Consider the following 16767-nt stretch of genomic DNA (forward strand, 5'->3'; position numbering starts at 1 on the left):
ATAAATTCACCCCTTAACAAGGCTTCTATTCATTGAATCTTGGGGTGAAGCTTGAGAAGTCACTTGTGTGAGCAAAATGAACTAAATACAAATGCAAAAGTTGAAGGTACAAGCCACATTGAGATGCACCACCAGCTCTATGATGGAATGGATAGGCGTACTCCAACTTTTGCGTGAGTGGAAGGTGTTTGTGGAAACACAAATGTCCTTCAAGGTTTGAGGTGTACAAGTAGACCACGATGGCGAGTTTTGTTTTAATGTTTTCTTGTTTTTATCATTCTTCTTCTTATCCTTGCCTTTCTTTTGGGAATTCAGACCTGTAAGAGCCTTTGATTTCTGATGATTGAGACTTTTTAATTGCTCCTCTTGGCCCAAGACTGTAGGAACCAGATCTTTCCACTTAAGGGTCTTTGTATGCCTTGAGGCAATCAAGGTGGAATAGAATACATTGAATCGGGGGTGGCAGCTGTGACAAAAAGTTGATGCTATAACTTCGGAAGTAATAGATTTTTTGGCATTTTGAAACTGCATTTGCACTTGTTGGAGCTTATTCACATGCTTGCACATGGATTTGGACTTGTTTAGATTCAAAGTCCACATCTTTATCTCCAAAGATATTTGCTTCATCATGGTCATTTTATCGTAGAGCTGCAGACATATCTCATGCGTGTGGAAGAATCCTTCATCGTCAGATTATCAATGGACTCAGTCATAAGCTCCACCAAATCATAAGACTCCAATATGGCCAACGTTGTCACTTCAACCACCAAATGTGATAGTTGTCAGCTTCAAGCTTTTGATCATGTGGAAGAGTCGGCAGCATTGGGATGTTACAATCCATAATAGCGCAAAATCCCACATCAGCTTTGGAAGACATTATCACCTGAAAAACAAACATGCCTTAAACCATTGGAGACTATTAAAAAACTCAGATCTGCTGCAAAAGGCTGAAAACACAGCCTTTCTCTTGCTTTGACAGCTATCCCTGCACAAAAACAGCAAATAAATCTTCTTTCCCACACGTGTCCGCTTGCTCCAGCCTTGTGTCGATGCATAGGCCTCCCGCCTGCCCTCCAATGCTTAAAACACAGCATTGGTGTCGTGCTGAAATCTCCTTTTCAGGTGTCCTTACGATCAATCAGCCCCTAAAACATTGCAGTCTGCTCTGATACCATGGCAAGGTGCAATGATATGGAAGTGTCTAATGGGACTGAAGGAAAGAGTGAATAGTAGGATGCTGATGATTGCAGAGAATGAATGCTGAATACAGAAGGCAGTATGCACAATGGGTTGTTGAAGTATTTACAGCCGAAGATCTCTCTCAACCTGCACAGATGGAAGTGAAAACGACCGCAGGGGTTTTGGGGGGTAGGGGGGAGCCGGCTGCTATAAATTAGCAGACAATAAACCATAAAGTAATGCAGATTGGCTAGTCAAAAGCTATTTGACTGCAGCAATCTGACTGACTGCATGATTGCCCAAAACTAGATGCACTAACCAGGTGACTGCATATTTTCCTGTCCAACCTGCTCTTGTACATGGCGATGATGCCTAAACTGCCCTGTCCAAGTCTGGTGCCCATCTTGGAGGTGACCAAATCTCTAACAGGAGCTAGGCAGTGCTGTACAAGGAGAGGTTGGATGGGTGATAGACAAAAAGTGGTCAACAGATTGGGTTGGGATTGGGTAGCTGGCATTTGCGTGTTGGGCTGCTTGGATAGGTGGACAATGTTGGATATAGGAGGAACACGTAGGGTGGTGGCAACGGGTGTTGTAGCCAACCCAGTCATCAGGTTGAGTTAGGTACCATGTGTGCAACAGTCATTGGCCGCATCAAACCTTGGTGTTGTGATTGTTGGCTTCACGATTGTCAGGATTCGCATCAACAAGTGTCAGATCTGCTAGCGTTAGATTGCTAGGCATCAGCTCCTTTTCCATAAGCTTCCAATTAGTGAGATTGCACAACTTCTTTGTTGTTCGATCTATAAGAGGCTTCACTGTTAGAGTGTTTGAAGATTAAAATAGGTGCTACTTTGGTGCGATGTGTAAATGTTGCATTAAATCTCTTTGGCTTCATGCATTTCCTAATTTTGAGTATGTAATGTCTTGATATTTTGAATTGATTGTCATTTTGAGGACTACACTTTGTTGCAATGTCAACTAATGGTCACATTTTATTACATTTCACGAGTCTTCCCTTTTGATGTGTTTCTCATCTCTTTAGAACCTAGGTGCTACTTTGGTGTGAAGAGGTTTCAAAGAATAGGGATTTAGGGGTTTCAAGAATTGGGGTTTTTAGAAGGTATGCGAAAAGAAGAAGAGAAGAAAAACCATTAATTTTCACGAATCATTATCATAGATGCCATGAATAGTGTTTTCTTGACATTTTTATTATGAAATGCAAACTAGATTGCAGTACAGTTTGTAGATCTGAGTACTTTGTTTCAGTTGAAGTCAATTAGGCATATGTGTGTATGTCAGTCAATTGGTTGTTTATCCAAAACCAATGCAAGTCATCATGATCTATTTCAGCTGATCATCATTTTTGACTTATAACAACAAAATAACAAGTCAGGATATGCATACTAAAGTTTGAAACTGTTTGTTTCTTTGCAACATGATTGTGCTTGGAAGACTGAATGATCAACTATTTTGTGGTAATTTTTGCAGATGTTCTCATCCAAAAGCACATTTTAGATGCTCCATGGTACAAAAAAAGCCGAGTTATTTGTGCCTATATAAGCACACCAACTTTGAGAGAAGTAGATACTGCATTAGTTGTTTCTGATATATTGCAGACAATGCATTCTGGTAAGCCCACATTGCACAATAGGTGACAACATTAAGCACCTTTTTCACCTAACTAGGAATTGAAAAATAGTAATGCTTTTGCGTATTATTAACCATTTGAAATTTCTGGGCTATGACAGATGCACAATTGATATGTTGGTGGAAATATACCATTCAAATTTGAACTTTAGATGATACACAAAGTCGGTAGAAACGGTTCTATTAATTGTGGTAGGAATTATAGGGAGGTGGAAATATACCATTCAAATTTGTACTTTTATCGTACACAAAGTCGGTAGAAATGGTTCTATTAATTGTGGTAGGAATTATAGGGAGGTGCCGAACCATCAGTATAGCATGTCCCATTGTAGCTGTGATTCACCAACAATGTAAAGCAAAGCTATGCTTTTTCATAGAAGCAGAAAAAATGTGACGTATAAATAAAAAGGATTTATATTCAAAGAAGTGTTCTCCTCAACTATAGTACATCGGTAACATGTCCATGGCAATATTTTTTCATAAAAATTTCAAAACAATCTCTAGATTTGGATGAGTGTCCTCTCCGTTCTTGCTAAATACAAGAATGCCATCGAAGAACATAATGGCATTCTTTCTATGATCCGAAAAGATGGGTCCCATCATCCACTCGAATGTGGTAGATGCATCAATCAATCCAAAAGGAAATTCTAGTCATGAGGGCCAAAGGCTTGTCAACACTTGAGGTATCATTCTGATCTGGTCATGAATGTTCTTTAGACCAATGTGGCACTGGATCTTTGACCCTCTTAGTGATCCAAAATATCATTATTTTTGGAAATGGAAATTGATTCTTCAATAATCTTGCCGACCGCTTCAATGTACATTTTGAATGTGTTGTCCTTTGCTTGACAAGAAGAAATTCTGTCTTTGTGGTAGCCATAAGATTTGACTGCATGTTAAGGAGTGTTACTCCTTTCTTTTGAACACTTTGATGTGCCTCTTTCACTGGAGACCACAGATGTAACCAACCAGCAAGATTTTCAGGCACAAGAAATAGTGGTGTTACTCCTTTCTTTTGAACATTTTGATGTGCCAGTGGAGACTAGGGATGTAACCAACCAGCAAGATTTTCAAGCACAAGAATAAGATGTCACTAGTAAGTTGGACACCAAGAAGGCCACTCTCAACTCTAAGGAGATATCTAGTTGTGAAGACTTTCTTGATGATCTAACCATTGCATATTATTAGCTTTGTGGATTAATTATCATCATATTTACTTAATCTCCTTGGACCTCTGGTAGTTTCATCTCGATCTGTACATTAGTCAATGAAATCTACCTCCCTAGGGGTTCACTTTGGAATATATAAGATAGCACATGCATGCAACAAAAGGGGTTTAATTTTCTAGTGGAGTTACAGAAGGCACATGTAGATAGGGGGTGCAAGGGGTATAAGAATACCCTTAAAAACATCTTGCATGCACACGTGTTCTAGGTGGGGTTTTATAATAGTGAACCCTCCAAGATCCACCTCAGCTAATCTGGTTGTCTCTCACTTCTCTTCTCTCTGCATTTTCCGCTTCTTACATCCATTGTGCATCACCGAACAAGAGGAAGAGCTGAATCAAGATTGAGACATCCACAAGTCTGCTTGGCTTCAACCTCCTGCATTTCCTTTGAATCCAGCATGTAGCAGTTTGTCCACACTGGTTGGCGCCCCTCAACATTAAACACCGCCATTCCTTTGAATTTTGCATGTTTGTGAAGGACATTCAATGGCACACCAATACAGATGGTAGGATCAGGTGGACCATCAATATGACACAGATTGTGAGTACTGCCAGAGTGATGATCAAGATTGTGAAGACCAGTGTGATAACAGCCATGATTAGGAGGATTGATGTGAAGACCGACGTGATTTAGGGTGGTTGTGACGTCTGGCAAGATTGTGATGCACTTTCATTGAACCACCAAAATCAAGGATTGCATTAATAATTAAATTTTATACATTTGCACCTAATTTTGCTACTTAAAAACAGCCCCAAGAAAGCTTTTTTAATGTCGAAAAGGCTTTTATTGTGCACAGTAGAAAAATGCCAAAAATTCCCGATGAAAGGGCATGTTGTTGGCATTCTGCACCCCTAAAGTCTCTCAGTCTCACTCATTGAGTGCTGTTCCCTTCCTGCAGCTAGTGCTTAGTGGATATTGTCACAAACTGAGTTGCTGCTGCCCATTCACCACAGCATCTGGAGCTGTCACCATCGTTGATTAGCTGTTGCTATCAGCTGCCCATCTTTGTTGACCTGCTGCCCACCTGCATTTGGCTTTTGGAAGCTGGTGTCATGAGCTGCAGCAGTTGTCATCACTTAATTTGCTGTGTTTTTCACCTATTGGATGCCTGTAGGTGGTTGCCTGGTTAGTGCAGCCATTTCTACCCTGTTTTCATCGTTTGTCTTCACCACAAAGGGCTGCAGTCTGCATTTTTGCTGCTGTCAACTCTGCAGCCTGTTGCCATTATGTTAATGCAGCCTCCCATGCTTGAAAATGCCTCCAACAGCAGCTGAGATTTGTGATTTGTAGCTGCCCATCCTACTAGCTACTGCCCAACATCACAGGTTGCTGCACAGCTCATTCATAGGTGCTGCACATTTGCATTTTGATATGCTGCCCCTCGAGCGATCTTTGTCATCACCTATAGCAACAATGACAGCATTTTTACTCCCTTCACTATTGTCTGCCTTCATGTGGTGTCATGAGGATGTGAAGTTATTAATCAAATGTGCAAGGTTGTTTAGCACGTGATGCACACGGCAGCTATTTCATGGTAATAGGCCAAGGACCCCGAGGATGCAGTGGGTGTCAAAGGCAAATGTTGTGATAAGATATGCGAGCTGGGCTTTGGGGGTTAGTTGGTGTCGGTTTTGACCCTATGATAGTTATTCGGCCAATAAGTGTCGGTGGTGACACTAGGGACTAGCATTAATTAATTAATTAATGCTAGTCTAAGGGCCAACAGAGGTTGGGGACCACTCCAGGTTGCAAATGGCCTAACCAATTTAATTATGGATAGGCACATTCAATTTTGGGCAGGGTGAGAAGGGAAGGATTTAATTTTTAGGATTATTAATTTGAAAATTAATTAAGTGGTTGGATAATTGCTGAAAATTGAATTTAGAAGGCTGCCACTTGGCAAAAATGCTCATGTTAAATTGAGAAAACGTTTTTGGGGACTAGGTCTTAGCCATTCGGTGAGTTTATAGTTTAGAGAGAGAGAGAGAGAGAGAGAGAGAGAGAGAGAGAGAGAGAGAGAGGGAGTTGCCAGCTATTGGTCTATTCTCTAATGAGGGAACAACAATTTGCTGCAAAAGATAGCGATCTGGGGGCCTTAGTAGGTAGATGACAGCAGGGAGTCACCTTCTAGGGGCTGGCAACAACATTGCTAATTAGGTGACAGCATTTTTTAGGTGCCTAGTAAGTGACTGTATTAAATGGAGGTTGGAGCAGGCAACATGCAGAATTTTGGATTTTCTCGCGAAGAAAATCAAATTTCTCACTCATCTTGGCTTTCTCTCACCTTCTCCAACCCATTCTTAGGAGATCTCAGCATTTTCTCAACCATTTTGAGTAGATCTCATCTAGATTTGGTGGACAATAGAGAGATCTTTGTTGTAAACCCTAAGTTTATGTAGAATTTAGGGTTTAGTAGCTACCTTGGGACCCATGCCAATCGGAGAAGGCATCGTACAATGAAATTAGCACTTGAAATTGGTGGAATTGATAGGGATTTTAGATGTGAGGCCATCCATTGTGAATTGGGGCAACATTTGGTCAATTGGTGGTTTCATTTGTGCAAATCCTGGGTGAAAGACAAGGGGCAATTGGCCCAAATTGCTTGTTGACTGTATGTACAACAAGGGGCTTTTGGATCAACAAAGGAGGTTGTGGAATATCAACTTGTACTCAATCCATTAGCAATTAAAGATAAGGAAATATCAAGAGGGGTGTCAATTTTGGGTTCAAGCGGATGTCTATTGTCCAAGATTATTAAGGTAAATTGTGCATTTCAATTTATACTTATTTGCTAATTGTTATAATTAAGTGCTTAATCAGGGAATTACCACCCTCTCCAAGAAGGAAGACTGGTTTTATGGTTCCATTGCTGGGATACCACTCAACCTTTTGATTTGCTCGAGGCACCTGGTTGCAAGTCAAAGCTTTGTGCTAGTGTTGATTTTTGCTCTCAGTTGAGAAATTATAGCAATATGTCTTCATACCAGTGAGATGGACTCAAGCGGTGATGATGCCTCTCAATATGAAATTCGCAAGGGAATGAAGGAAATGCAATGCGTGACCCCTTGGACAAGGCTCAAACCATGGAGAGTAAGCTGAAAACATCGTTGTTGGGCAAGATGGAGGTCCTTTAAGGCATGATGAGGCTGATGACCAGCAAAGTGAAGAGGAATTTAATGAGTAGTTTAAGAATCGAATGAGGATAGCAGCAAATCTCTGTGTTGAATTGGCAAGGGATGCTCAATTTACCCAATTTTTGAATGCTCCGAAGAAGAGCAGCCAGGGCAAGAAGAAGACGACATTTTTTACACCTTTGGGATAGCAAGATGCATCGAAGGTAATGTGAAAGCCTGGGGACAAGGAATACAAATGCAAGGCCATCATGGAAGTTCCAATCCAATGGATTTTGGACAGTTGGGCATGCATACTATGATGGGGCAGCCAAGATACTTCGATGGAAGCATGATTTTTCATGCTATGGTTGGACAGGGGCCGCATACGGGAATGTATGACACAAATCCCTATGGTATGCAGTAGCCAATGCATGGTGTGAAGACCCAATGTATTCGGGTATGGTTGGAAATATGCAAAACCCTATATGCGACTGTCATTTGTAAAGTAATAAAAAAAAATCTTTGAGTGTACTTGGTTTTTACTAAGGATAAAGATGATAGTGGGAATGTTGGGAACATGTCTAAGTTGGAGAAGGATTGCATTTCATTTTTGAAAATGTATACGGATTGCTTCTTTCAATTACTTCTAGGGAAGCTACCATCTAAATGGACTAAAAATCATGGCATAGATCTTATCCGTGGAAGTAGCCTTACTTAATAAGCCACCCTAGAGAGTTGGTGCAGCGTAGTAGGAGGAGATTATGAGTTAGGTGAATGAGCTGTTAGAAAAAGGGCTGATTTCGCCCAGCTCATCTCCTTTTTGTTCTCTAGTGCTTTCGGTGCAAAAAAAGAACGGTTCATAGCATATATGCATTGATTATCGTGCTCTGAACAAGATCATGATAAAGAATCACTTTTCGATCCCTTGGATCGATAATGTTATGGATAGATTGTGGGGGCAACCATATTTAGCAGTATAGATTTGAAAAGAGGGTATCATCAAATACATATTAGACCGGAAGATGTGCCTAAGACAGCTTTTTGGACATCTTTTGGGTTGTATGAGTTTCTTGTTATGCCTTTTGGACTTACGAATGCTCCTGTCACTTTTAATTCGATGATGGATCAGATCTTTAGGCCACATAGAGGATTTATGGGCACTTTCTTTGATGATATGATTGTCTATCCAAAGAATGAGACAAAGCATAGACATTGTGTTCAATGAAGTGTGTGAAGATAGGCTAGTTATGAATGATAAGAAAAGTGAGTTCTTTCTGTATGAAATCCACTTTTAGGGACATATTGTATTGGTTGATGGCATTAGCATGGACCTTGCAAAGGTTGAGGCAATCGATCATGGCCACCTTTGAGAAATGTGCATGAGATCCGTAGCTTCTTGGGTTTATGTTTTTATTTACAAGAAGTATGTATGCGGGTTTGCTGAAATTGCATTTCCATTGCATGCCTTGCAGAAGAAGAATGTGCTATTTAGATGGACAACAATTGAAATTTAAGCATTTGAAAAGTTGAAGGAAAAGATGGCTTCGGATCCTATTGTTGTGTTGCTTGATCTAAGATCATTCATGGTTAAGTGTGATACATTTGGTAACAACATTGGGGTTGTTCTTATGCAGGATGACCGAGTTGTGGCTTATGAGAGCCGAATTCTCTACGGCACAGAAAAGAATTTGCAGGTCTATGAAAAATAGCTCTTGGTTTTAATTCATGCACTGTTTATGTGGAAATATTATTTGTTGGGGGCTGATTTTACAGTGCATATAGACCATCAGACTTTGAGATACTTTTTGATGTAAACAAAGTTAAAGAAACATATGAGATGGGGCAAATTTTCTCTCTATGTTTTATTTTCAGATTGTACATATTGATGGTGAAAAGAATGTTGTGGTTGATGCATTGTCACGTAAGACACAAATTTCAGCCGTCAGCATGGTTTATCACACTGAGTTGGATACTATGAAAGAGCAATATGTTGTTGATTCAGACTCTGCTAATGTTTATGATCAATTGTACAATGGCCAAAGGCAGGAGCACTTTGTGTTAAGAGATGGATTTTTGATGATGCATGGACAACTGTGTGTCTCACGAAGTAGTTGAGGCCTAGAGTTATCACTGAAAGTCATACTTCTGCGTATGTAGGACATAGAGGTATTCATGCCATAGTCAAGGCAATGGAGTATTTTTTTTTAATTGGCCAGCTTTGAGATATGATGTAGAGTAGTTTGTCAGGACATGCATTGATGTCAAAAGGTAAAGCATGATAGGCAAAAGATGTCGGGTTTGTTGTAGCCCTTGCCTATTCTAGATAGACCTTGGCAAAGCATTGCAATGGATTTTATTTTTGATCTTCCTAGGATACCTACAAGAATTGATGGGATATGGACTATCATTTGCAGGTTTAGCAAACAAGCCCATTTCATTTCAATGAGGAAGAAAATAAAGACTGATCATATGGCATGCTTGTTTTTGCAGCATATTTTTAAGTATCATGGTAAGCTAGAGTTGATTGTCAGTGATTAAGTTTCTCGGATGACTAGTATATTTTGAAAGGGGTTGTTTGAGAATATGGGTACCATACGAAAATTCTCATTATCCTTCCATTTCCAGATAGATGGTTAGTCTGAGGAAGCAAATTCCACAGTGTTAGATCTTTTGAGGTGCTATGTCTCAGACCACAAGACACACTGAAAGCAGTATTTTCCCTTAGTTCAGTTTGCTTATAACAATACAAAGCATAGTTCCACTAAAAAAGCTTCATTTGAGGTGGTTGAGGGTGGCAAGAAGGCACCACCTATCTTGTAGACTAAGGATAAGATCTTTTAGACTGACCGTTATGTGGAAGACTTAGATGCAGCCTATGCTAAGATAAAGTATGTACTTCAGAGATCCTAGGAAAAGCAAAAGAACGCAGTTGATGGCCATAGATGTGCTTTGCCGTTTGCAGAGGGCGATTATGTATTGCTACATTTTAAAAAGGCAAGGCTTTTTTTTGAAAAAGATGAAAGGAAGAGAGGGATTGTATCCAAAGTTGAGTGTAAGATACTATGGGCCCTTCCAAGTGTTGGAAAAGATCAATGATGTGGTTGAGCCCTTTTCGTTGTGATGTGCCAGAAAATAGGTTTACTGAAATTCAGCCTGAGGTTGGGGAGATGAACGAGTTTTCGATATCTGATTAGATCTTGGTATATAAAGAAAGAAAGGTTAGAGGTAAAGTTTCCAGGAGATATTTGGTGAAGTTCCAAAATTTTTCACCAATGGATGCAAAATGGATGGAAGAGGACGACTTTGCAGACCATCGTTAGTTGTTGCGGCTTTACCTAGATGCCTTTTAGTTAGAGATGACTTTAGTTTGGGCTCAGTGAGGTTCAATAGAGCAAGGATCTGGAGTATTACTTAATGCTCAAGGGGGAGGTAGCACTTCCACTCATCTAGAAATAGATAGCTCTCATATGTAGTGGATCTTGGATGTGTTCAACATGCATCCAAGGTTTTGTGCTGACAATATGTCTACCATGAGGTCACTACTCAATGTACTAGTTACTGTGAGATGTATGCAAACGAGTATGATTGTTACTGCGGCTCTAAGACTATACTTTTTGCATGAGTTTGAGATCAGTTCATGATCAGTTTGACATAAGCTTTTGCCTTAGTTTTGAAATCAAATTTTAATAAGTTTCGGTTTAGTTTTTGATTAGTTTGAGAACCGTTTATGGTCACTTTTGGGATCAATTTTGCATTAGTTATTGATTAGTTTTTGCAATTAGTTTGTGATCTGTTTAGGCGGTGGGGTCACATTTGTGGCATTTTGTGATCAATTCTCAGATGAGCAAGTGATTAGTTTATGATCAGATTATGCTAAGTTTTCAATGGTTTATAGTTGGTTCCATGTATAGCAATATGTTAGCAAATGCCATTTAGAGTTTCAGCCATGGTTTATGTTGAGAATATGCTTTACTAACGTTTTGAAGTGAGAATAGTTGAGAAACATGAGTTATGGATGCATCCAATGGGTTTCTAGCAACAGTTCTAGACTATTTCTCAATATTATTTGATGTTTATGTAGGCTGGAAATTTTCAGTAAGCTTTGGGATATATAGCACGGTTAGACAACATTGGTCAATGTTGTGAGTGTGATGCCCTATGTAAATTCCAATACAGTATGCTTTTCTTTTGGCACAATGTTGTGCAATCGAGAATAATTGCAAGGATTTCAAGGGGGAGGTCTGTTAGGAGGACATGAAATTTTGTGATGCTTTAATCTTGTTGATAACATTTGATTAAGTTATCAATCAAATGTGCAAGGTTTTCTAGCACACGTGATGGACATGGTAGTTATGTCATGGTAATAGGCCAAGGACTCCGAGAATGCAGTGGGTGTCAAAGGCAAAAGTTATGATAAGTTATGCTTGTTGGGTTTTGGGGATTGTGGCTGCAGGTTGTGCTCTAATCTTGCTCATATGTATTCTCCGTCCCAATCTAGAAGTGTAGCCAAAGAAGGGGATATTGGAAGGCCTATCAAGGAAGGGATCCCTCCACACCCACTCTCCTGGATCCCATTGAAGTCTCTGTAGAGGCCTCCTATGGTATGCCCAATATCTCCATCCATCTATAAGACAAGTGGTTGCGTCTGGGTCTATGTGCCACTTTCTTTGAAAGTATGCCACTACTTTGATTCTCTACCTGGAGCAGCCACTGAGTGCTGTAAGGTCAAGGTCCTCTCGTTGGAGGCGGCCATCCTCCTCAACTGTGAAAGTGAATGTCCTGTCTCTGCTAGATGCAATGACTGCTAGAAGGATATCCCCTCTAGAGAAAAGACCAATCCAAGTCTGAGAGGAAGCTGCTTCAGTTTGCCAATTCGGTGGAACCCCTTCCATCACGGCCTCAATCATAGCCATGACTCCCCTAAGACCTTGTAATCTCTGCCTTTGGGTCTCGTATGGCAACTCCTGAAATGCAAACCACTCCCCCACTGATGTAGCGACCTGTAAAGAGAATCTCCCCCATGATAATTGTGTATGCTGCCCAATGGTGTGGCCTGACTCTGATCTCTTAAAGAGAAGAGGCTGTCTCCTCTTCTCTTCAATAGTAGTCGGGAGGAGCTGGTGGAGCCCTGGAGATACAGATCTCCAAGCTCTAATAATGGCAGCTGCAAATCTGACCTTGAAGCTCCTCCCTAAATCTTTGGCGCTGATCTCTTGAAATATCTAGTGAATGCTGGGCTGCCATGGTCCTCCGTATATAGGTGTCAAGTCCTCTAGCCTCCCCATCAGAAGTTTCATCCAGGGCTCCTCACCTGGAAGGAGACCCCTAACAATGAGCTTGACCAATAAGGCTTTGCTCTGACTATCTGGGTCTATGATCCCCAATCCTTCTTTGGATCTAGGCTGTATGATGACATCCCAAGCCACCTTTGCTCTGGCTGGACTCCCATCTTCTCCTGACCAAATGAAGTTCCCGATAAGGCGTTTCACCTGGCCAATACACGACCTAGAGAATGCCGAACAAGAAGTGATGTACCTCATGGTCGCAAGAAGAACTTGGTTGGCAACTACTACTCTTCCTGCCAACAAGAGTCTCGCCGAGCTCCAATACAAAAGCTTTTGTCTGATGCTCAAAAGGAGGGGTGCTAGCTGTTGCTCCGAGGTAATATGAATCCCCACGTGGCATCCGAGATATCTCACGGCAGTCCTGCGGGGAACCCATGTGAAATCCTCATGTGGTTGCCACTCTGGCTGTCTAGTGTCGCATATCCAAAGTCCAAAGGATTTGTGCCAATTAATTAATGCTCCTGATGCTCTGCAAAATGTCTCCATGGCTGTTACAAAGGCTCTAAAGTTGCCCTCATTCCCATCCAAGTAAACTGCTGTATCATGAGCAAAGTCCACATCAAGAAGCTCCTCAAATTCAAGGATGGGTAGACTGATGCCTTTGATACCTGTAGATCTGTCTCTCAAGAAGGAACTCATGGCCACTGCTACAAATAGAAACAAGAGCGGAGCAAGTGGACATCCTTGTCTAACTGATCTATGTATGCTGAATCTATCTCCTCTTGCCCCTCCAGTCATGATCTGGCTATGTGCTGAAGAATAGAGAGCCACTACACCCTTGACCCACTGCTCTGGAAAGCCCATCCTGAGTATTGTGCCCTCCAGGAATTCCCAATCCACGCGATCATATGCCTTCTCAAAGTCGAGAAGGAGCACAATAAGGTCTTGCCTCCTAGATCTAGCCAAAGCTGTGGTCTCCCAGAAGGTGAAGATGTTGTCCAAGATGCTGCGCTCTCGGACGAATCCTGTCTGAGTGGGGTGTATAATATCTGATATCAATGGTGCCAGCTTGAGACTAATCGCCTTTGTGAGGATCTTATAGGCAGTTCCAAGCAAGGTGATCGGTCTCCATTGTGTGATCTCCAATCTATCTCCACTTCCTTTTGGGATAAGATGAATCAACCCCTCAGAGAGTCTCTCTGGCATAGTCCCTGATGCCATAATCTCCTGAAAGGCTGAGTGAAGGCCTTTTTTTATAAGATCCCAGTAGCTCACAAAGAAGGATTTATCTAGTCCATCTTCCCCTGGACACTTGCCTGAGGGTAGTGCCCAAAGTGCCTCCTCCAACTCCTCCTTTGTAAAATGGGCCATCAGATTTCTGCTCATCCTGTCTATAACCATCCTCTGCGTGCTCTGCCAAACTGCTTCTCTATCTCTCTCATATCCAGGGGGTCTAGTGGTGGATCCTAGAAGGGATGTATAGTATTGTGTGGCCACCTGTCTCGCCTCTAGAGAGCCCTGTGCAATGGATCCATCAGCTCTTGAGTCTTCGAACACCCTGTCTAGAGTGTTTAGGCCTTGTGGTGCAGAAAAAATCCCTATTAACCCTATCCCCAGACTGAGTTCAGAAAGAGGCTCTCGCATGAAATATGTACTCTGATCTAGCTTCCTTAAGGCAACCAATGATGCCCTAGCAGCTCTTTCCTTCTCTAGAAGGCTCTATCTCCTCCTTGTGGCCTCCTCTCTGAAGAGGGAACTAATCTCCTATAGGCTCTCATCCAAGCCACTAGCTATTCGTCCATCTGAGAAGGGTCTAGATCTCCAACACTGTGTGACTGTTTCTCTAAGATCATCCTCATAAAACAAGTGCTTTGGAATCCTAACACTAGAATGGGGTCCCTCTACTCTCTCAAGAAGAAGTATTTGAATCGGTGAGTGGTCCAAGAGGGTCGTGCCAGGTATGATGCCTGTAAGGCCGCCTTTGTTGTAGGCCCAGTCATCCACATAAAATCGATCAATCTGGAGAAAGTCATGGCTCCTATCGCCCTGTCTCTCCTGGAGAACTGAAGTGAGCCTGTGGTCCTACCAAACTCTGCTGTGAACCATGGGTTCTGGCCTCTAATCTGGAATAGGAACTCCTCCCAAGCAGCTGCTCTCCTCCCCTAATGATTTTTGTGCTTCTGCCTCTCATGTCCTCGAGCCCCCACCATGTTGAATCATCCCCTACCATCCAGCGATCAACCTGTGGTAGAGACTGAATGAGGGTGGTCCAAAACTGTCTCTTGTCTTGTTGGCCATTTGGGGCGTAAATGGCCAACAAACCAATGAGTGCCTCCTGCACTCTCACGGAGACCCACATGGCTCTCCTTGGAATCAGAATACCCCAGCCCTGTATCGACTGAGTCCACTGCTCCCCAACAGATATACATACTCCAGCTTGTACCGACTGAGTCCACTGCTCCCCAACACATATACATACTCTAGCTTGTACCGATTGAGTCCACTGCTCCCCAATACATATACATACTCCAGCTTGTATCTCGGTAGCACCTACACCTGCTGCCCAGTAAGTGTGACTCTGACCTGGCAATAGCTTCTTGCAGCATCGGGATATCTTGTCTGCCGAAAGATGGTGCTCTTGTATTATAAGAAAATCAATCGACCCTCCCACTAGAGCTCTGTACAGATCTTGTTGCATGAGGCCTTGCCTAAAGTGACGACCTTCGAAGCCTCGTACATTCCATGAGAGTATCCTCATGGAGCGTGTCCCAACCTCTCGGACTGGTGTGGCTGTACAGCCCATGCTTCCTCTATTGCCTCCTAGTATATACCCGATCATGTGTCGTCTCTGCTATCTTTGCTATGGGGTGTAATGGGGGGAAGTCCTCAGAGTAGGTATCTAAGTCCTCTACCTCCTGCTCATTGTTCTGGGCTATCACGGCCTCCCCTGCTTGTTGTGTGTCAGGTACCTGAGATGGGCTAAGCTCGGGAAGCTCAATTTGATGGAGCAATGGTCTGGGGGACTGTGGCGTATTTGAAGCTTGTTGTAGCTCCTGAGAAGCTATTGGTATTGTTGCCTCCGTGGGCTGAATCACATCCATCTGCAATGCTGCCCCTATAATTGGCTATGGGACCTCTGGCTCTTGGGCATCCAAAGGAGCGTCTATGGGAGCAGTGTGGGGCTGCAGTGTCTCTACATGGGCTAGCGGCCTGAGGCCCCTGATTACTCTCCACCGTCTCAGCTCTAGGCCCTCGTGCCTCTGTCTCTCATTAGCACGCTCTCTTCGTTGACGCAGTCTCCTCCTCTGTCTAGCCTTGCGCTGTCTTTGGCGCTTTGCATCACTCCTCTGACATGTCTTAGGTCTACCACCTCCCTCATCCTTGAAGGGGGTCTAGTGTCGGCGTGTCGTGGGGTGTTCAGTTGCAAGATGTCCAATCATCCTGCAAGCAAAGCACTGACCAGGGAGGCCTGTATAAGAGACTGATTGGATAAGAAAGCCCCTGTGAATGGAGGGAATTCTAATATTTTGGGGAAGGCATTGCAAAGACTCTGTGGGTGTTATCACTTGGACCGATGGGTATTTATGCGGGCCTTCTGAGACTACGTCAGCAAAGGTCTTATCCCTTTGTATGATGTGGCCGAATGCATTGCCAATCTTAGAAAGGTATGGCATAAAATACTCGTCAAGGCTAGGAAAAGAGATGGTGATGGCAGTGCCATCTCCAAGCAATGAATAGTCCTGGCCCTCAATCCATCTATCAAAGTATGCTACTGAGGTCCTAACATCAAGAAAGCTGGTAGCAAGTGCAGCCTCTATTTGCTCGGGTGAGTTAAACTGGAGTTTGAAGCATCCGTTTCCAAGGGGCACCACTCGCGTGATCCTGGCTCGGGTGCCAGTAAGAGTAGACTGGATGGAGTCCTTAAGACTGTGGATAGGCGGACGATCTCCAACCATTATGTAGGCCAAGGATGATGCTTCTAGGGCTGTCACTCTCTTCTTGAGTGGCAGCTCTTTGTCCGAAGCAAAGCGAATTGGTGGGAAGGCATCGGTCGAGTGTATGTGGGGGGTTGCACTGGAACCCCCTGGGGATGGTGGAGGACCAGTTGCAATCTTGGGCGATATGCTAGCTCCATGTGTTAGTGGTGTGGGTGCTTTCTGGTCTGTTGGCGCAGGGTATAACCGCTGGTCTGCTTGTTGGGGTTGTGCGGGGGAAGGGGAGATGGATGTTGCTTGTGCAAGGAATCTTACGAAGGCTGCAAGGGTGGATGAGGAGGCTGAGGAAGTGTCCATGGCTGCGAAGTGAGAGAGTG

General features: G+C 42.8%; 1 protein-coding gene across 1 annotated transcript in view; it reads left to right on the forward strand.

The window, feature by feature from the left end:
• 5-FCL (5-formyltetrahydrofolate cycloligase) overlaps nt 1-16767 on the forward strand; it is a 40513-nt gene that overhangs the window by 19325 nt on the left and 4421 nt on the right. Inside the window, exon 2 of the mRNA XM_087673190.1 lies at nt 2670-2810. Coding sequence (XP_087529316.1) covers nt 2670-2810 — 141 coding nt within the window. The remainder of the gene's footprint in view (nt 1-2669; nt 2811-16767) is intronic.

Source organism: Lygodium microphyllum, chromosome 3 (genome assembly GCF_053477565.2).
Source record: "Lygodium microphyllum isolate KBCC chromosome 3, Lygodium_microphyllum_v1.1.10, whole genome shotgun sequence".
Taxonomy (NCBI): domain Eukaryota; kingdom Viridiplantae; phylum Streptophyta; class Polypodiopsida; order Schizaeales; family Lygodiaceae; genus Lygodium; species Lygodium microphyllum.